This window comes from Tachysurus vachellii, chromosome 14, assembly GCF_030014155.1.
Source record: "Tachysurus vachellii isolate PV-2020 chromosome 14, HZAU_Pvac_v1, whole genome shotgun sequence".
Lineage (NCBI taxonomy): Eukaryota > Metazoa > Chordata > Actinopteri > Siluriformes > Bagridae > Tachysurus > Tachysurus vachellii.
Window position 1 is genome coordinate 19,950,494 of NC_083473.1, and position 22,091 is coordinate 19,972,584.

At 38.6% G+C, this 22,091-nt stretch overlaps 1 protein-coding gene across 3 annotated transcripts in view; it reads right to left on the reverse strand.

Moving 5' to 3' along the window:
* anks1b (ankyrin repeat and sterile alpha motif domain containing 1B) overlaps positions 1–22,091 on the reverse strand; it is a 177,583-nt gene that overhangs the window by 124,159 nt on the left and 31,333 nt on the right. For all 3 annotated transcript variants that reach the window (XM_060886360.1, XM_060886359.1, XM_060886361.1), the window contains exons 2-3: positions 18,555–18,635; positions 13,451–13,607 (exon numbers count right to left, since the gene is read on the reverse strand). In XM_060886360.1, coding sequence (XP_060742343.1) covers positions 13,451–13,607; positions 18,555–18,635 — 238 coding nt within the window. The remainder of the gene's footprint in view (positions 1–13,450; positions 13,608–18,554; positions 18,636–22,091) is intronic.

A 22,091-nucleotide genomic window follows, 5' to 3' on the forward strand; every position in this document is an offset into this window, starting at 1 on the left:
CCCATGTGCAGGCAAACATACTTTCAGAGTTCAGTTTAGTTCTGTTCAACAGTGCTTTACTGGTATGACTGTTATAAATCACTTTGGTGCCAAAGCCAAACAGTGCAGGTGGAATAAACTACTCTCACAAAGTCTGACAGAGAGTGTGATGTCACCTAATGGGAGTGATTAGGGAGCCAAGTAGATGAGAGAGCAGTGGCCTGGCCAAACAATGAATGTTTAGCCAAGGAGCTGGATGCAGTAATCATACACAGTACTGTCATACATATGGTTTTACTTATGCAGAACCAGACAGATAAAGATAGAGATAATTTGGGTTCACTGATTTTGTTAATGAGAGCAAAATCACCAATATAGAGAAAATGTATGTGTATATGTGTGGGAGAGAGAAGGAGCTCAGAGAGTGGTCTGTGGTGGGAAGTGGGGGTCTAGAAGCTGGAGGAATGGTGAGACCTTTTCCTCTCTCTGGGCTGAAAAGCAAAACATTCCTGAACTGTGTCTCCTACCCATGGGAAGACAGAGCAATGTACACACACACACACACACACACATGTTAGAGTACACATATCACACACATAAGGAAGGTGAATCCATAATGTATCGTACACACAGTACAAGAAACCCGTCTCTCTTACTCACAAACCTACACACACACAGAGATGTTGAATTTTAGTATTCACTAGAGTTTTCCCAGCAAGGTTTACACAGATGTTGCAAATAAAATCGCACAAAATGATTTTGGTGAATCTCAGATTTCTTGAAGAAAACAGAATTTCCTGCAACCACAGCTGTTTAAATAATGTTTGTCATATGTATCATAACTCATCTAACTTACATCTGGAAACTACAACCATTACAAATTTAGAATGAAGAATTATAGGACCTATTCTGATAAGGGTGTCAAAGTGACTGTAAAAATGTGAGGGTATGAAATTGATATTAAATAAATAATCTAAGATTGTCTAAAAGGTCAATGTCGTCCTTTGCAGAGACGTCCACCTTCCCCGAACTTTGAACAATATTACACCACTTACTGTTTATTCAGAATAAAAGTACTGTTCACACATATACACAATGAAAAGTCTTGTGATTTTGTATAAATATGTTATGAGCAGGGGCAGTTCTAGCCCTTCTTTAGGGTGACTCCAGCCCCCTGTCTGTGATCTCAGCCACCCAAAAACTAAAAGTATCATTTTTACTTTCATAAATAAACAATAAAAATTACGTTATAATGCAGGACATGTCGATGGGAAAGAAAATTAATTATCAGTTTGATCCAAGAGCGATTTTTTTTTACTTTGCTTTTACGCACGTGCGTTGTAGTCTTTCAACAGTGCGTCATCAGCTGTCTGCTTTATCAGAACGGAGAAGCACAGGCACGCGCAGCGTGCACGCGCAGTCAGAGCTGGAGGCGTTTATCTATAACGTTAATCGGCGGAAAGCCGCAAAGACGGCAACCAAAAGCAGTGAAATGTCACTATTCTTATTACCAGAGTTGATAGCACAAACAAAATATTAATGCAAACAATCCATTTAATACTAAATAAAAATAACATTTATTGATTTGGTCTTTGTCTTGTGAATATTTGTATATTAATGACTGCATTACTTGGACACACTGTTGTAGAATATGCACACATACATGAACTGATTTGATTCAAGACTGGCATCATTACATCATGCATAAAATTTTGGTGTCCACTTTTGCCGTTTAATATACCATAACTTTTGGCTTACTATGTAGTCATATAATATATAAAATAAAAATCTTCTTGTTTTAAATTCTCACTGAGGGCTGAGCCTCCCTAAAGATGAACTCCTAGACCCGCCCCTGGTTATGAGCCTTAGTCTTGTCTTTGCCTAGCCATATTTCTAGATCATTGCCTTAATTTAACATTTACTGACCTGTGTTTTGGTTTCTCTCTGTTTTGATCCTTGGTGTTATATCCTCAGCAGAGCCACAGTGGTGAAGCAATGTTCTCAGTGGAGCCAGGGACAAAGCAACACCCTTGATGCAGGGCTCATGCAGGGCTGGAAAGGAGTTAGTTCCAACCTCAAGCAGGATACCCTCCTAAAATTGCTACCTGTAACTAGATCTCTCCTCACAGTAGACTGGAGAACCTTCAGCATAAATATCCCACGACAACCATACCTTCAGTCTACTTCAACCCAACAGGCTTTACTGGTAAGCTGTGATAGTATGAATCTTCCATCATATGATTCATTGAAAGTGCAGCTCACATTGTTGTTTGTGGGAATTCAGTGGAATCAAATGCCAGCATAGAAAGAGAGAAGTGCAGAGACATAGCCTACCAGAACCTTTTGCTTCAACACAGGAGTTGCTCACGCCTGTGTCTAGTGTCTCTTGTGACTTCTGAGACCATCCTCACATACACAAGCCTTTGTGAAAGTGAGGATGGTCTCAGAAGTCACAAGAGACGCTAGATTTTCACTCCTTCAGAACAACCATATCGTGTGGTGTCCCATGCCTCACGTTGCAATGTTAGCAAAGTCGTCTGTAAAGTGTGTGATGAGGCATGGCACGAGTCATTAAATCCAGTGTGCGTTTATTTTGGGGAAATCCAATAAGTTTTAAAAATAAGTCAGAATTCCAGACATAGGTTGAACCACAGGCAGGATTTTCACGCACAACAGTCCCTAGGGCTTACTCAGAATGGTACAATAAAGAAATACTTCCAGGAAGCAGCCGTTCTGCTGAAAGGCCTTGTTGATGCCAGAGGTCAACAAAGTGGTGTGAGCTAACAGAAAGGCTACAGTTACATATATAAACTCACAATTGTAGTGAGCAAAAAAGCATCTCAGAATGCACCACAGGTAAAATCTCAAGGCAGATCTGTCAGCCAAGAACAGAAATCTGAGGCTGCAGTGAGCATTGGCTCAGCAAAACCTGATGGTTGAAGACTGGAAAAGCATAACCTGGTCTAATGAATCTCAATTTTGAGGCAAAGAATCAATAGCATGAACCCAATCTGCCTTTTATAATCAGTTTAGGCTGGTGGAGGTGGTGTAATGGTGTGGGAAATGGCAACACTTTGAATTTTTAATTACAAACGGTGCCACAGTTTGATATCACAGACTATTTAAGTATTGTTGCTGATCGTGGCCTAATGGTTAGAGAGTCTGAAATGGCTGCCCACTGCTTCGGGTGTGTGTTCAAGGTGTGTGTGTTTACTGCTGTGTGTGCACTTTGGATGGGTTAAATGCAGAGAACAAATTCTGAGTATGGGTCACCATACTTATGTCACCAGCCGTATGTCACGTCACTTACTTCATGGCCACAGTTTACCCATCTGCTAATGGCTTCTTCCAGCATGATAATGCACCATGTCAACAAGCAAAAGTCATCTCACACTGGTTTCATGAACCTCACAATGAGTTTACTGTTTTTTTAGTGGCCTTCACAGTCAATGGGACTTAAACCAGTTGTACACTTTTGAAATGTGGTAGAAAAGAAAATGCATGAAAGTGCACTTTCTCCAGTGCAATCATACTGCTGAACATGTCTACCATGAATTTCTGTTAAACATTGAACAGCAAAGCTGATCAAGTGATGGTCTAAGGGAGCCATTTCACACGTTTTTGAGCACATAGGTCAGGTGACGACAAAACACCATCACTTATGCAAGCTTGAAGCCAAAGATGACTGCAGAATTGTGTATGCTACTGAAAGACTTTGTTTTCAGGTCTTAAGATAAGGCAGCTCTCATGAGCAACATAACTAGTAGTCTTCGCACCATACTGGATCCTGTACATTATGCCTTAACCAGTACTGTAATGCCTTAACCAGTAGTATCCCTAACCAGAGAACACCATATCTGCTGTCATCCACCTGTGACCCAACTGAACAAAAAGTATAATTACTATATGAGGATGTTGTTCATAGACAATTCTGCAACTCAAAGAAAAACTGAAGGTACACTTGTAGTGCTAAGGCAGGAGTTGACAACACTTGTCCATCTTCTCAAGCAGCACCAGCTGCAACTTGAAAAACTGGCCAGCAAATGCTGCAAAGCTGTCACTAGGAAGAATGATGGGAGTGGGGGAACTAGCACAGATTGGGGATATCATTGTTGGCCTACTTCCCTGCCCTAGAAAGAAAGTTGCTCTGCCTCCCTGGCCTGCTGATTACATCACCCACCACCCTGCTCTAGCAAGGGACGTTGCTCCACCTTCCCAGAGAATATGGCTATTGCCTGTCTTCCCTGCTCAATGCCAGAAATTGTGATGTTGCTCCGCCTCCTGCTTTTCGCTGTGGACATTGTTTCGCCTCCCTGCTTGAGCCTGGGACATCCCGCCACATTTTTCACTACCCACTTGGCCTTGCTATGGTCGGTGTGCCTCCCCAAGCATTAGCACTAATGTTGAAGCCTCAGCTATCACACCCCTAGAAGTGATTGTGCCACTGGATTTATGACATTTTACCTGCTCAGAATCAAGCACCTGGAGCTGAGCCTCCTCTACGATTGGAAATTGTGTGTGCTCCAGTTTACTATCTGTTTAAAGTTCAGCTCTGCTTACAAAATAGAACCAATGATGTGTTCGTCCTTAAACATGAAAAGCTAAAAAGCAAGTATGAACATGCAGAAAAAGCAACACCATCACAATGGAGGAAGATGGGTGCTGTTTTTATTGTTTTGCAGGTAGAGGGCAGCATTTTAAATGCTAAAAAATGCAACAACAGAAGAAATACTACATAGTGATTGTCACAAATAAAACCTCAGTGACTGTCGTTTCTTTTCTTTTCTGTTGTGTATCCAAAACAACTTATTGAATATTAGACTGAATCTATATTTTCATTTTTTCAGAAAAACTTTTTGACAAAGATCACGATAAATATCACTGGTCAGAATAACATGATTGGGAATGAAGGTACATATTTCTAATACTTTTTTACTTATGCAATGTCAAACAATCCAACCATTTCAACAGAATTATACCAATATAGAAAATGTAGCATTTATAGAATATGATCTTATATTCTACTGTGTATGACAAACTCATACATTACAAAGCCATCTTGGCCGCTCAGTCAATTAGTAATTTTGTGTTTTTTACCTTGGGATGATTAGACCAGGATGATTTTGCATCTTCAGAGGTGGTTCAATTGGTACTCTGGTTAGTAAATGAACATTGTAACTTAGACATACAGGGCTATATGAGGTTTGGTAAAACTCAATAGTTTTTATGTAATTGCAACAGCATTATATGTTGATGAATGAAATGCTTTCAATTTTTACTTATTACTTACTTTTAAAGTACAGTACTTATTTAATCCTCAAGGGGAAAGTTGGTTTTAAAAAAAAAGGAAAGACTTTATGGTATTAAAGGCACTTGAGAAATAAAAAAAAAATGATTCTAACAATACCTCCAACCCCACTGAGGTGTGAATGTGCTCGCTGAAGCAGGTAGCATCATCTGTCATGTGAAATGGGACTATTTGAGTTGACTTGATCGGCTACTGTGCATGTGTGATGTGAACACACTCACCGCCTCTTTTTGAGATGAGTCCCACGTGTTTAATAAAATGGTTACGCATTGTTCAACTAAGTGCTGGGTGAATTGTGTCATTAATCTCGGACACAATGAGAACAAAAAAATAAGTAGTAGCCAGAATTTCGGAAAAGAGTTGTTGCGAAGGACTGAGGTGTGCGTTGCTATGGCAAAGTTTACAGCAGTTCGACTCTTCCAAGCCCGCGGCATGGACCGACTGGAAACAGAGGTTTGCTACAGTAGGTATCGAGTTACTTCATTGCTTACAGAGGAGGATGAAGGTTCGCAGGTAAATGCCCTAATTTATTCGATAGGAGCAGAGGCCGAGCACATATTCAAGTCATTTTTCTTCAATAACAAGGGAGATAGCAACAAATACTCAAAAACATTTAAGACATCAACTCCCTGGAGAAAGTGTGGAAGCATTCTTCAGGCAGATGTACAAGCTAGCTGAAAACTATCATTTTAGAGCACAGAAAGAGGAACAGATGCGAGACCGCATAGTGATCGTAATTGGTGATAAGCTTCTATCATAAAAACCTCAAATAAAAAGTGACCTAACATTGCGCACTGCAACTGAAACAGCCAGACATTGTGTATGAATAATATCACAAAACACAGAAGGAGCAAAGAACACAGAGCATGTGGATAACTTAAAGTAAGTTCGAAAGAAAGAACACAAAAAAGCTCGTCAACATAGCAAAAATGCACAAGAAGATGAAAAAAACAAACATGCACAAGATGTGAATGAATTCATGATGACAATGAACAATGTCCTGTGAAAGGAAAAAAATGCATGAAGAAATTGGACACTTTGCATCAGTTTGCCACTCAAAAGCAGCAGCACAGGAGATAACCGAAGCTGATGAGGATGAATGCATGTTCTTATGACCAGTTGAACAGAAACAAAGCATGGGTACATTGTTAGCAAAAAATGAGCCACCATGGCACACTACTGTAACCTTAGCACATACACCAGTCTCATTTAAAACCGACTCCGGTGCCGACACGTCAGTGATATCTGAAGCTACCAATGAAACATTACAGAATAAGCCTGAACTCAGCCCAGTGAAAAACACTTCAAACTACAGGCAGTGTTGTGGCTGCAAGGGGACCGTTTTTAGCAAATATTAAAGCCCATATCAACGGCCAGATACAAAATTACTGCTTTCGTTTCATAGACAAAACTAGGCTTAATTAAGTGCGTTGACAAAGTCAATAAGCCTAGTGGTGTGGGTACAGTATGTTAAAAAAGAGATCCCGGTGAAGCTCACAATGAAAGACGGTGCAAAACCATACAGCATAGCTGCACCTCAGTGGGTCCCCATTTCCCTACTCCCTAAAGTAGAAGGGGAGATGAAAAGGCTGAAAACAATCGAGAAATTAACAGACACAAGTGTGCCTATGTTTCCGGTAATAAAGAAAAATGGAAAGATAAGAATCTGTGTGGTTTAAAAAAAAGACTTAATGAGAATGTTAAGCATGAGAAGTTCATCTTACCTACCTTAGATGATTATACTCTCCATGCTAGCCAAGAGTACAGTATTCTCCAGTTTAAAGTGGATTATATCCACAGGACAAACCAAAACAGAGAACCACTGCTCACTACTCCATTACATGAGTTACCTTGGCAGAAGCTTGCCGCTGACCTGTATAAGCACAAACGTCGTTTTCAAGATGGCTTGAAATCCTGGTACTGCCAAAGACAAACTCAAAAACAGTCATACAGAAGTTGAAAAGCATCTTCACGCGTTTTGGACTACTAGAGGAGCTAATGACCGATAGTGGACCCCAATTCACAGCTGAACAGTTCAGATGCTTTGTGATAAGAGTATAATTTCCCACACATCACTTCAAGTACCCATTTCCTACAATCTAAAGGCATGGCCGGAGCCATAAAGACGATCTGCTAAACTGAAGCAGGCTGACCCCCACCAGGCACTTCTAAGTTACCGTTCAAACCCAACAGATCCAACAAGGGAGAGCCAAGCTAGGATGCTGAAGTGCCGATAAATTCACATAATGCTTCCTGCCCTGAAAGAGAGCCTGCAGCCGAAATGGCCTAACCTCGAAAGAGTTAAAGCAAAATATACAAAAGCAAAGCAGTGCTATGAAAAATACTACAATCACAAGTAGAAACTTGGAGACGTGGAGACTGAGCAAGGCGACACACCAAGGAGAAATCAGTGCCACATCCAACCGGTGAACCGAGAGCCATCCTCACCAACACGGACCCCTCCCAACTGAAGGATCAACAGGGACAGTGCAGGTCAGCTGAGCAAAACACTAGCATCACCAAAAAGTACTGTATATTCCAGCTGAAGCTCCCATTCCACTAAACACTTGGGTCAAGTCATCACAAGGTCTGGAAGGACTGTAAAATTGAACCCCAGGTATGCTAGTTAGTTGAGATGATGGACTTTAAGGGCAGAATAATCCCTGTCCCATCTCAAAGGATCATGGTAGTCTACCCACACCCTTAGTTAGTTGTTATTGTCAAAAAAAAAGAAGAATATGGCATAGAAACAAAGAACCCTTTTGCTATTTAAAGTTTTTTTTATGTTGTTGATTGAATAGCAATATTTAGCAAAGGACAACACAATGAGGGTTAATGATATTACGTACAGCTGTAAAAAAATGTGAACGAAATAGTTTGAGTTGACTTGATCAGCTAAGGTGCATATGTGATGCAAACAGACTTCCTCCACTTACTGTTGTTTTGAGATGAGTCCCACACGTGTTTAATAAAAAGGTTACGCATTATTCAACCCAAGTGCTGGATGATTTGTGTCGTTAATCTCGGTGACAAAGACCACATCTTCTAGTCCCAGCTGTGGTTAGTAGGCAAACTAAAACAGGTCCAGTGCTATATATTATACACCTTTTTTTTAAAACACAGATAATTTAAGTAAAAAAATGAGCATTTCCTTGTGCCTATTTGTGTCATTTTCCTACAATTTGAAGTTGGTTCTACAGTTGGTGTAACTAACGGGAGAAAAAAGTACTTTACAAATCTAATTAACTTTTAGAGAAAGTTAAAGAGCTTTTTCTTACAGAGCCCCACAGTTATGGAGCAACCATCCAATTAGTTTTCAGGACTCAGACACAGTCTCATTGTTTAAGTCCAGGCTGAAAACATTTGTTTAGTCTAGCTTTTTATGAATAGCTTTCCTTAGGTAAAGCAGATCTGTAGGGTTTTTGGACGTAGAGTGTTTGCTGAACTGGGATGTTTGGATGTTGTCACCTTACCACCCTCACAGGTTGCTCAGGTTTGCTGGAGTGGTGGGACGCTTTATACGTCCCAGGAAGCTCTCATGTCGTTGTCACCTTCTGGCTCTAGCCTTTTAGTTATGCTGTCGTAGTTAGTCTTGTCGGAGTTCCTGTCTGCATTTTACACATAATATACAATCATACCTTATATTTTTCTTTTTCTCTAGCACCATTTTCTTGTGTGAGGTACTTTCACTCATCTAAAGTTGTAGAAAGGACATTATTTATTTTTACATTATTTACTGTCCATTATCACTCAAATCAGGTTGGGTTCTCTTTCTGAGTCTGGTTCCTCTCAAGGTTCATTCCTCGTATCATCTCAGAAAGTTTTTCCCTTGTCACTGTTGCCTCAGGCTTGATCATTAGAGATAAATCTTAGAGATAAATAGTAACTTCATTTTAAACTTTAATCTTTAACATTTTTATTATGCTTCTACTTATGTAAAGCTGCTTTGAGACAATGCGAATTGTTAAAAGTGCTATACGACTAAATTAAATTGAACTGAAAATTGATTTGAATTTACACAAAGGAACACACTAATAACAGCATCATGGAGAACCATCTCAAGATCGTTAAGGCTCTGTTATTGTACAGATGGTCAGGGGTTTGAGTCCCAGCAATGGCACAATGCCACTGTTGGGGCCTCGCTCCTTCCTAATGAGCTGGTATATGCAATAAAATAAGTTCTTTGTGCTCTGAGTATATTTGACAAATAAAAGGCTTCTATATTCAAGAATGCATAACCCAGGCTGATAATACTGGCTCCCTTCCCTTAAAGTAATTTAGTTTTACAAGCCAGCATTCTCATGAGTTAGCATTAAAAACTCCAGAACAGCAAGTTTAAGGGACAATTATGATTCATTTATTATGAGAAATAGTTTTCCCTTGTGCGAGTTACCAACAAAACACTTATTCAACAATTAATATTAACTAATCTTAAGCTATTAACAATGGACACAGTCCCATGACATTTTTACATGGAATATATAAACTCAGTATATTCATTTTAAATTCAACTTTATCCCTAATGGCCAAGCCAGAGGCAACTATGGCAGGGAAAATCTCCCTGAGATGATATTAGGAAGAAACCTATTAGGAGAAATGATGTGTTTACAAGACTCAAACAAGCCGTCCTAAAGTGTAGGGGAGAGTTTTTCTCTAAATGGATCAAAATAACCAAAATAAAGCAGGGCAAGTCATATGAGGAGCATTGGGTGACTTCAGCTAGCCTTCAGAGTTTTCTGGTATAGCCAAACCTTTTACAGTAGGTCCACATGTGCTGCTGTGGTCATTTGTGTCGGAGCAAACCCACACAAGGCCATGTTTATTTCTATAATTATTTGCTTATCTATTTGAAGTAAATATAGTCTGTTACAATGCACATTCTGTACTTGGCTAAGTATCTGTTAAATAGTCAACTATTTATAGAATGCTGACTGTTACAGATGAGTCTTCACCTGTTACAACAAACAGGCAGCTTTTAAAAGTCATTTGGGTCTAATGGGGCACAAAATTTAACCCTAATTGTAAGAGTATATCACGCATGTGTACCAAATATAAAAACAAAAAAAAAGAAATAGATCAGCAGGAAGCTAGAGGCAGTAGACTATAATGACCTCAGTTCAGTCTGCACTGACATCACACAACTGTAACCCAAACCAGTGACAGGTCATAGGGGTGTGTGGCCTCCCTGGGAGGCTGGTATGTGATGTGCTCATAGATATGGAAGCTTTTATTATTTTATTAACTGATCAGAGAATATGGGTTGCTGGAATCTGATGACTACCACATAAACTGTAACCCTGCCGATTAGATTTGGGGGCCATAGCGATTAAAGAACTGTCTTGTGTAATACTGAGGATCTTGTTAAGAATGGACATTATACAATAATATAGTTTTATTAGCCATTGTTTCAATTATCAAAGTGAAATAATGATGTAGAAAACCACTGAAGAGCAGGAAAACCTAGAGATTTTATGCATTATGACCATTTCTAAAACAGATCCTATACAACAGTTGGTAGGTATGCACAAGCACATCTAGGTAAAATATAAAAAATTGTGAGAAAGGGAGAAACATGACAAGGATTTTTGCATTGAGAGAGCTCCACCCCTACCAAAGAAGCAGTACAAATTTAAGCCTGAGGCAGAGGCAGCCATGCATCAAAATAGTTGAACAGCTTGTAAGCAAGGACACATAGTTGGTAGTTACTATAAATTCTCTGTTGTACTGGGTAACAAAACCAGGAAGGAGGAATCAACTTTTTCTTATAGATCATCAAAAGCTTATACAGTGTTCGAGCTAACGTAAACTAGTAATACTATCTACAAGTAACAAACTCATCAACATGCAGTAGTGTTCAATGTCTCAGGTATTACAAATGAGTTCTAGTCAGAAACTAGAATAGATTTGGGCTTATTTCTTAATGATGTTGCTCTTTCACCCTAATGGCTTTGCCCATATAATAATGAGATGTTTTTAATAAATGCCTGGCTAGCAAAACAAAAAATAAACTGAAATGTTATCACATGACTCCGAGAAAGTTTTATTTAAAAAAATGACTAATGAAATTCTGTTTGGTGGCTGACTACGTACTGCCATCCCAAGGACTTCTGACGGCAGAAACGTCAGTTTGAAACAGCTCAGTGACATGAATTGTGTCATAATCTTTGTTAATCAAACTGACTGACAGTCCTACCTAAACAAATAGTTACATGATCTCCTGGTGCAGCACCAGATCCAAATTACCTACAAAACAAACAAAAAACTGCAGACAACATACACAGCCAACTAAAAAATATTAAAAAGAAATTGATTAAATTATCACCTTATACAAAGATCATAACAATTAAACCAATCTTTAAAAAATCTACAACACAAATTATTAGTTTGAAATAAAAAATCACAAATGATTTGTTTGGACTAAGAAATGGGAGGGTACATACTGCGTTTGGTAAGAGTCTAGCCAGCACAGGTTTATGGATGAGTCCAAATACTTGCAAAAATATCATAGACCAATTAAAAGTGCCCAAAGTCATATCTTATTAGAAAAGATCTTATTAATGCTTGACATCAGCTTAATTAAAGCTCAAATTAGGTTTAATATTTCAGCCTTCATCACACAGTTACACACAAGTCTTAGTGTAAAACTCATACCTGACTACAATCACAAACTTGAACTTTATTTTCATTTTCTACCGCTTATCCGAACTACTCAGGTCACGGGGAGCCTGTGCCTATCTCAGGCATCATCATCATCACCAACCCATCGCAGGGCACACGAACGTGCTAACCACTAAGCCACCGAGCCCCCCTGAACTTTATTTTAAAATACAAAATAGACTAGCTATTTAAATCCGATTCAACCAATCTCACTTAAAATGAGACTGAAAGAGCCAGTAACTGACTCATGAGTACATAAAAAATTACTAAGAAATCACAAATCACGCTCTGGTAGTACTGTGAAAAAGTGAGCCATATACCCTTGCACCAATGTTCCGCCTTAACTGAGACATTTATTTTTTATATATTTTAATATAATACTTCTGTCTAGAAATAAAAATAGCTGTCGTATCAAGTCGTATTTCACATTCCTACAGCTGTGTATGTATTTCCACCTATCATTTTATTGTTGAAATGTGGGGTCAAAAACTGACCAACAGTAATTTTGATGTGCGGTTGCCTACAGACCCAAATGCATGGGTAAAATGCAGATGGGGTTTTATAAAAAAAATTAACAAAATAAGGTAGAACACTAAGAGAACACAAAACAGGATACAGGGAAAACATAAAATCTAGAAACAAGAGAGAAGGTCTTAACAAAAAGCACACAAGACAGCAGGTATAAACAGGGGAGGCAATTCAAAGCACAAGGAACAAGTGTACAGAGGCTGGAAACAGGATAAGAATCAGGCAGAACAAACATACGTACTGTAAGAACACAAAACAAGCAAAAGCAAATGGTGTTCTGGCACGGAATTGTCCATGACAGTAATACGGGCTGCAATCCCATATTGTGTAGTTAGATTAGTCTGGCTGAGAAGTGGGATAGTTTTCAGTAGAGGATTCTGGCAGCTCTCAAAAAATAGGCTTATGCCATTAATTATTAAACATTTAGCAGTTAATATCTCACAAAACAAAATTCACTTACTCACATTAATTATCTCAAATTTCTCCTACCAGGAGCTCAAATACAATAGAAACCACAGCCACAACGTGCAATATCACTCATTATTATTAGTCAGAGACAAATGGCATCAATGCATATAATGAGCAGCAGTGTTGAGTTAAAGGTGACATGGCACAGTATTCTGATATACTGTAAGTAATGCACACACAAAAATAGTACTTTGTGATATAATTATAATATAATATAATAGTCCCTCAGATTTGTGTGGGTGTGCGCTTGTGCGTGCATGCATGAGTGTGTGTGTGTGAATTTATGTCTAGGTTGCTTTGGGTCATATTTTATGAAGCATACATAAAACAGGACAGTCTCTGTTGATTACACACATACACACACAAGCAGTGTCAGTCACTCACTCTGAGATGGATTATATATCATAATAAGCATTCTCCAGGTGGCTTTCTCTATCACACACAATCACATTTATTTTAACTCATTTTGAGTTTCCGAGAGAAAGAGAGAGAGACCTCTGTGTACTGTACCTGTTCATTAACTCTGCAGTGGGATGGGCCATGGTGCATGAGGATACGGACAATGTCTACATCTCCCCTCCATGCAGCCAGGTGCAATGGGAAGCATCCTTTATTGTCAGGCACATTAGTGGATGCTTCACACTGCAACAGCTTCAGCACCACATCCCTGTGAGAGAGAGAGAGAGAGAGAGAGAGAGAGAGAGAGAGAGAGAGAGAGAGAGAGAGAGAGAGAGAGAGAGAGAGAGAGAGAGAAGGAAAGAAAGATAGACAGAAAGACAGAGAGAGAGAGAGAGAGAGAGAGAGAGAGAGAGAGAGAGAGAGAGAGAGAGAGAGAGAGAGAGAGAGAGAGAGAGAAGGAAAGAAAGAGACAGAGAGAGAAAGATGGAAAGACAGAGAAAGAGAGAGACAGAGAGACAGAGAGAAGGATGGAAAGACAGAGAAAGAGAGAGACACACACAGAGAGAGAGAGAGAGAGAGAGAGAGAGAGAGAGAGAGAGAGAGAGAGAGAGAGAGAGAGAGAGAGAGAGAGAGAGAGAGAGAGAGAGAGAGAGAGAGAGAGAGAGAGAGAGAGAGAGAGAGAGAGAGAGAGAGAGAGAGAGAGAGAGAGAGAGAGAGAGAGAGAGAGAGAGAGAGAGAAATACATATCACATATCATATCTGGATCAGCACTAATCCCCATTAAAATCTTTTTGGGTGGGCTAAAGAGGAAAGTCCACAAGAAAGCACCAAGGTCTCAGGAGGATCTGCTGCGATTCCTTACTCCTTGTTCTGCAATCTCAGTCAGCATTATAGGAGACGACTCAGTGCTGTGATGTTGGCAAAGACAGGGTTAAGAATTGTTCATATTGTTAGAAATTTAGTTTAGAGTTCCTTTAAATTTCAGTGTGAGACTATGCTATTTAGCCACATTAATTTATTAATTCTGAATAATATATCCTTTAACATTCCAATAACGTTTTCCCAGGATTTTATGGAGAATTTAAGAAGCTGTTTAAAATCCTGATGCTGATAAAAGCTTATAAATCTGCTACTGTGTTTTTAGAGTCAACTACTGTGTATGAACTCAGGTTTCTGTTCTGGAGACTGGAACCAGCTTTTACAGTTTAATACCTGCTGTTCCTGCAATCTTTGCCATGAACATTCATCCAATTCTTGCAATCTGTGGTCTTACTAGAAGCTCCTTGATTAAGCTTCCACTTTTGTTTGTGAAGTCTGGCTGTTGTGTGAGTGATTGTGGTTAATTATAACTGGTGCCACTTGCTGTGCTCACATACATTGGGATTGAGTCCCATGTATTACATTGGGAAAATCTGGGGAGCTCTGAATAGATTTCAGTGTTCCAGCAGGACAAATGACCCAAAAAAAACTAGCTGGGTATTTATAAAATCAAGAAAAAAATCACGCTAAAATAACACTCTCTGAATGGCCTTCACAAAGTCCTGACCATAGACCTAACATGCATTTGTGAACATGCAAGAAAACCTACAAATTAGTTAAACCCTGTTTCAATTCTGCTTTGAACTGTGCTTATTGGCGACTACTAAAAGTGGCAGATTGAGGTGAAAAGACCTTGTAAGCAAATATTAAGTGTGCTGTATTACATCTACATTTATGGCATTTAGCAGACACCCTTATCCAGAGTGACTTACAACTGAGCATTAAGGGCCTTGCTCAGGGGCCCAGCAGTGGCAGCTTGGTGGACCTGGGGTTTGAACCCATGACCTTCCTACATTTAAAAAATTGTTTAAACTTTCTAGTTTACTACACAGAAACACAACACCTCATTTAGTGTTCACTCTGGAGATGTTTGTCAGGTGCTACATTATACAGATTTTATACATGAAAAGGGATACAAATGTCTTCGCCCTGATGTCAGTGCGGCATGTAATAGTGATTTGAATGCAGTTATTTGATCCTAGAAGTGATTTGATTCTACTCATGAAAGTGTAATACTAATACAATTTGAAGGTGCTAAGAGAAACTCGACACAGTAGAAGGAAACGTCCTGTGAATAACAAAGAAGATGATATATATATACATTACTCTCCATTATTATAATTTTATGATCAGCGTGATGCAGTTAAAAGGAAAGGTTTACAGTAGTGAGACTAGCTGTGGTGTAGGGGTTAGAGACTGTGGCAGTGAGGAAAAGACATGAGGCAGAGATGAGGATGTTGAGGTTCTCTTTAGGAGTGACAAGGATGGACAGGATTATGAACGAGCACATCAGAGGGACAGCTCAGGTTGGCTGTTTTACATTTACAGACACCCGTATCCAGAGTGACTTACAACTGAGCAACTGAGGGTTAAGGGCCTTGCTCAGGAGCCCAGCAGTGGCAGCTTGGTGGACCTGGGGTTCGAACCCATGACCTTCCGATCAGTAGCCCAACACCTTAACCACTGAGCTACCACATCCCTAGTTTTGGGGACAGAGAGGTCAGAGAGACTAGATTGAGATGGTTTGGACATGTACAGAGGAGGGAGATGGTTATATTGGTAGAAGGATGTTGGAGATGGAGCTGCCAGGTAAGAGGACAAGAGGAAGGCCAAAGTGAAGATTTATGAGTGTGTTGAAAGAGGATATGAAGGTAATCACTGTGAGAGTAGAGGATGCTGAGGATAGAGTTAGGTTTAAACAGATGATTCACTGTGGTGACCCCTAACGAGAAAAGCCAAAAGAAGAAGAAGAAGAAGAAGAAGAAGATAAGTTTGATGCAGTCTTTCCACAAGGTGATGCTGACTAGCTTCTTCTTTAGTCTAAAGTCATATAATGTTATATTATTTGTGTTATCTGTCACAAGAGTTAGACAAAAGTAGATACTCAGTAGCAGGAAACTTTATATATATTTTTTAATCTAGTAATTTTTAATCTAATCTAGTTTTCCTGGCACACTGTAGTTTTGGTTTTGGATCTAGGGATGAGGCCCATAGTCATAGGTTTGCATACTGTACAACTATTCCTTCCAAACCCTGCTTTGCTTCTGTAATTCCATACATCAGCTTTGTACACATAGGTTTGTAAATAGTAGGTAATATGTTCATGCATTAGTTTAATTCATGTGAAAATGACACTCATAAGAACAGAGGTGAAGAACAGCACTTTTTAGATGCATGTCACATCCTTGTGCAGGATTACCTGGAAATATGAACATTTTCAGTAAAGTAGAAGGTAAACCAAGTTGCCACATTGCATGGGTTCATTAAAATCTTCTACGACCACCAAGATGTGTAAACAAACCACACACAAAAAGTGTAAGTGTGGACAAAGTGTCTATAATGCAAGGAACTGTTTCTATTGTAAGATAAATTCATTGCCTACGGAGCAAAAATGGACCAGCACCCTCTTACCTTAAAGCTCTTGTCACTCCTGGCACAGATCTAGTAGCACTGCTTGACTGGTCCTACCATCTCTCAGGTTAAGAGAGAGGAATACAGCAAGACTATTTTCTGTTCTGGCACAGCTAAAGACAGCTGAGTCACTGGCTATCTTCAAACAATTGGTGAAGACCTAAATCTTTCTAAAACAATGTTTGTTTTATGTATTTAAAAAAAGTTCACAATAGAGTTTTAGGATGATGGTATCCTAAATCTGTAACCTAATGTACCAGTGGTGATGTGTTCATTGATCGAGACCTCAAAGCTATTTTTACGTCGCTCTGAATAAGAGCGTCTGCCATATGCTATAAATGTAAAAGTTTGAGATTCTTTTCTGCTCAATGTGGTTATAAAGAGTGCTTTTAGAGTTACTATAGACATCCTGAGAGCTCAAACTAATCTGCCCATAATCCTTAGATCTCTCTTATCAACAAGGCATTTCCACCCACATTTCGACCCACAGAACAGTTCGCACCATGCTGTGTAAACTTTAGAGACTGTTGTGTGTGAAAATCCCAGGAGATCAGCAGTTTTTGAAATACTCAAACCACTCCATCTGGCACCAACAACCATGCTATGGTTAGAGGCACAGATTTTTCATCATTCATCATTTGAAGTGAAGATTAACTGAAGCTCTTCACCTATATCTGTATGAGTGTATGTATTATGCTGCTGCCACATGATTAGCTGATTAGAAATCTGCTGATTAGAAAGCTGATCACAAAATTGCTGAGGCTATTGGGTGCTTTGCTTGAACGTTGAAATACATGTGCACAAAAGCTAGAGAAACCAGATGCTTTTCCATGTATTATGCCATTTTTTTCTGATTTTTGTAAGCCTCTTCCCATTCAAGTAGATAGGAGCCTGGCCATGGTCTGAAAAGAACTGTCTAAGAGTGTTGTCAAGCACGTCGGATCCTGGGTGTACATTATTTGGCTAAAAATGTGTAGACATCTGACCATCACATACGTGCTTGTTGAATATCTCATTTCAGATTCATTCCCCCCCCGTGTTTGCTGCTATAATATTCTCCACTTTTCTAAGAAGGTTTTCCAATAGATATGTTAGTGTGGCTGTGGGGATTTTAGTGATCATACAAGTACAAGAACCTTAGTGAGATCAGACACTGCTGTTGGATAAGTGAGGAGGTCTGGGGTTCAGTCTGTGTTCCAGTTCATCCCAAAGGTGTTCAGTGGGGTTGAGTCAGAATCAGGGCTCGTGTGTTCCACGCCAACCTTAACACCTTAATCATCTTCATGGACCTCAGGGGCTTTGTGCTCAGGAGCATTTTCATGCTAGAGCAGGGTTTTAGTCTATTAGTTAGTATTTGTCTAAGTTTGATGTGGTAGCTTAGTGGCTAAGGTGTTGGTCTACTGAACAGAAGATTGTGAGTTTGTTTCCCAGGTCCAACAAGCGTCCACTGCTGGGCCCTTTAGCAAGGCCCTTAACCCTCAATTGCTCAGTTGTATAAAAATTAGATAAATGTAAGTCGCTCTGGATAAAATGCCTGCCAAATGCCATAAATGTACCTTAGTTCCAATGAAGAAAATCATAATGCTACAACATACAGAGACATTCCACTTTGTGGTATCAGCTTGGAGGAAAAAACATATGGACGTGATGGTCAGTGGTGCACATACTATAGTGCCCTACAGTGTAAGGTGGGAGTTTTCTCAAGCTTATGTGAACAAGTTTGCACATTTGTTTGTGTGTGTGTGTGTGTGTGTGTGTGTATTACCTGTGTCCATTGAGTGCAGCATGGTGCAGAGGTGTGTATCCTGAGCTGTCTGCACAGTTGACATTCAGTCCTCTCCATATACTGCACAGATAAACAGAAACACACATTCAGTATAGACTACATCTGGTCACACATATCAGTCTTACCTTATATACTGTACTGACACCCACCCACCCACACCCACACACACACACACACACACACACACACACACACACAGCTACATGTGTTGTTTATAATGTCTTTCAAATATAGTAAACTTTAAATTTTTAACTAAAGCATAGTAGAAAGCAATCATAGTTTACCTCAAAACCACGTTATAAAGGCTAAAATAAAATAAAAAGTAGTGGTTAAAAAATTCTGCACTTTATTTTATTTGTTATCCTTCCACACTAAAATAAGGAACAGTTTTGCAGGTTTATGTGGTATTTAGTAAAGCCACAATGATGCACATAAAGGGATGGTTTAGTACCAGAGGGTTTTAAGCGGAACACACACAAACACACTAGAGCAGGCATATACGAGTGTAACACCAGCATAAAGTATAAACCCATTACTAACACACAAAAAGTAAATTGGCTGGAGCTTGCAAAACATTCCACAAGTGAGAAGGAGAGAGAGAGAGAGAGAGAGAGAGAGAGAGAGAGAGAGAGAGAGAGAGAGACAGAGAGAGAGAGAGAGAGAGAGAGAGAGAGAGAGAGAGAGAGAGACAGAGAGAGACAGAGAGAGACCAGTCTAGTGACCAGTCAACACACTGGTCTATGTTTATAATATATATGATGTTTGTATTCCGGTTTTGTTTTAATTCAATAATGATGATAAGCTTTGAAAGAGTCCAGCTGAGGAACAATAGATTGAACTGATAAAGAGACCAGTTCGGGTTAATGGGACTAAAACAAAGAAGAGCTTCATATTAAACATCAGTCGCAATCATTAAGTCTCACTCGTCACTCTGGGTAACAAGGATCTTTATTCAAATCTGCCAATTTCTATAACTAGACTGGTGTGAGGATGTGTTTACTGTACAGAATCGGTTGCTGATCTTTTTGTTTGGCTGTGATTTACGGCTGCCCGCAAGATAAAAAAATATCATGTCACGATACTAGATATTTGTACAGTAGACAATATGTACAGTATGTGATACTTTACGGTTTTATCACATGAATGAGGAGAAATAAAATTCAACATTAAAACGCAGTGCAAAAAAATAAAATATCTTTGTAAGAAAAAAGTCTCAAATATAATAAGATATTTAGTATTATTCTTTATAAGATTATAAAGAAAAATCAAACAAGTATAAGATTATTAACCTTATACAAAGACAAAATTTTACAAAACTGAATTCTATTATCTATTATATATAGCAAATTATTTAATAGGAAATACTATAGTTATTATAATATATATTATACTCATCATATTGTCCAGGACTAGTGGGATGTTCTGTTTGTAGCTCTCTGGGTTCTATATTGATTTCATTCCAAACTCCCAAAACCATGCAGGTGGATTGGTGAGTTCATATTGCCCATAAATTTGAATGAATGTGGGAATGTGTGATGGACTGGTGTATATAGTCCAGGGTGTATTCCCACCTCATGCCCATAAATTCCAGTTCCACCACAACCCTAACCAGGCTAAAGTATGAATGAAAGTGTTTCATGGATGAAGGAATGAATGAATGAATCTTCTCTTCTCTGTTCTGTCACCTGGGTGGTGGAAAAAACTTCCCCTAGATCTCGAAACTACGGTGGCCGGGAAGTGCAAAACATTAACAAATCCGAAAACACATTAACAAATCCGAAAACAAATTAACAAATCCCAAAACACATTAACAAATTAGAAAACAAATTAACAAATCCCAAAACAAATAAACAAATCCCAAAACACATTAACAAGTCAGACAACCCGGAAGAGGTTGGTATAGTTTGTGAATGGAAACTTACCATCATCGGACGAGACATTTTCCATTCACAAACTATACCTACCGCTTCCGGGTTGTCTGAATCGGTGCACGAAACAAATCAAATTAACAAATCAGAAAACACATTAACAAATCAGAAAACAAATTAACAAATCAGAAAACAAATGAACAAATCAGAAAACACAACGACATTTCAAACAACCCGGAAGCGGTTGGTATAGTTTGTGATTGGACAAGACACCTGTCACTCAAAGTATACATGAAGTTCAACAGTCTGCCGCAGGGAAAAGTTGTAATGGATGGATGGAATGGATTACTGTGGATTAATTCTGTTATTTTCTTGAACGGAGAACTTTATTTAAACAGAGAACTTTACACATTACACATAAGATTCCATAAATGTATATCTTGAGTGACAGGTGTCTTATCCAATGATCGGTAAGTTTCCATTCAAAAAAACGATACACTACCGTTTCTGGGTTGTCTGACTTGTCGTTGTGTTTTCTGATTTGTTAATGTGTTTTCTGATTTGTTAATGTGTTTTTTGATTTGTTAATGTGTATTCTGACTTGTTAATGTGTTTTTTGATTTGTTAATGTGTTTTCTGATCTGTTAATGTGTTTTCTGATTTGTTAATGTGTTTTTTGATTTGTTAATGTGTTTTCTGTTTTGTTAATTTGTTTTGGGATTTGTTAATGTGTTTTCTGATCTGTTAATGTATTTTCTGATTTGTTAATGTGTTTTCTGATTTGTTAATGTGTTTTTTGATTTGTTAATGTGTTTTCTGATCTGTTAATGTGTTTTCTGATTTGTTAATGTGTTTTTTGATTTGTTAATGTGTTTTCTGTTTTGTTAATTTGTTTTGGGATTTGTTAATGTGTTTTTTGATTTGTTAATGTGTTTTTTGATTTGTTAATGTGTTTTCTGATTTGTTAATGTGTTTTGGGATTTGTTAATGTGTTTTCTGATTTGTTAATGTGTTTTGGGATTTGTTAATGTGTTTTTTGAATTGTTAATGTGTTTTCTGTTTTGTTAATTTGTTTTGGGATTTGTTAATGTGTTTTGGGATTTGTTAATTTGTTTTGGGATTTGTTAATGTGTTTTGGGATTTGTTAATGTGTTTTCGGATTTGTTAATTTGTTTTCTAATTTGTTAATGTGTTTTGGGATTTGTTAATTTGTTTTCGGATTTGTTAATGTGTTTTGGGATTTGTTAATTTGTTTTGGGATTTGTTAATGTGTTTTCGGATTTGTTAATGTGTTTTGCACTTCCCGGCCACCGTACGAAACAGCCGAGTCACTGGCCATTTTCAAACGACGTGGAAAAACCTACCTCTTCCTGAAATACTTCAACTCGCACTTGTTTAATTGAAAAAAGTCTATGTGCTCTTCTTGGAGTTTTTAAACTGATTGAGTTGTACGTATGTGACCCAGTGAACCAATAGAACCACCGATTATCATTGATAATTAGCACTTATTCTCTCTGTGCAATCGTGTCTGCCAAATGCCAGTAATAGAAATGTAAATGAATGAATGATACACCTGAAAAATGGTGACATGCTTATGTTATGATTACATTTTTTCTCCAGAAGTCATCAGTAATTCTACATTGTTCTG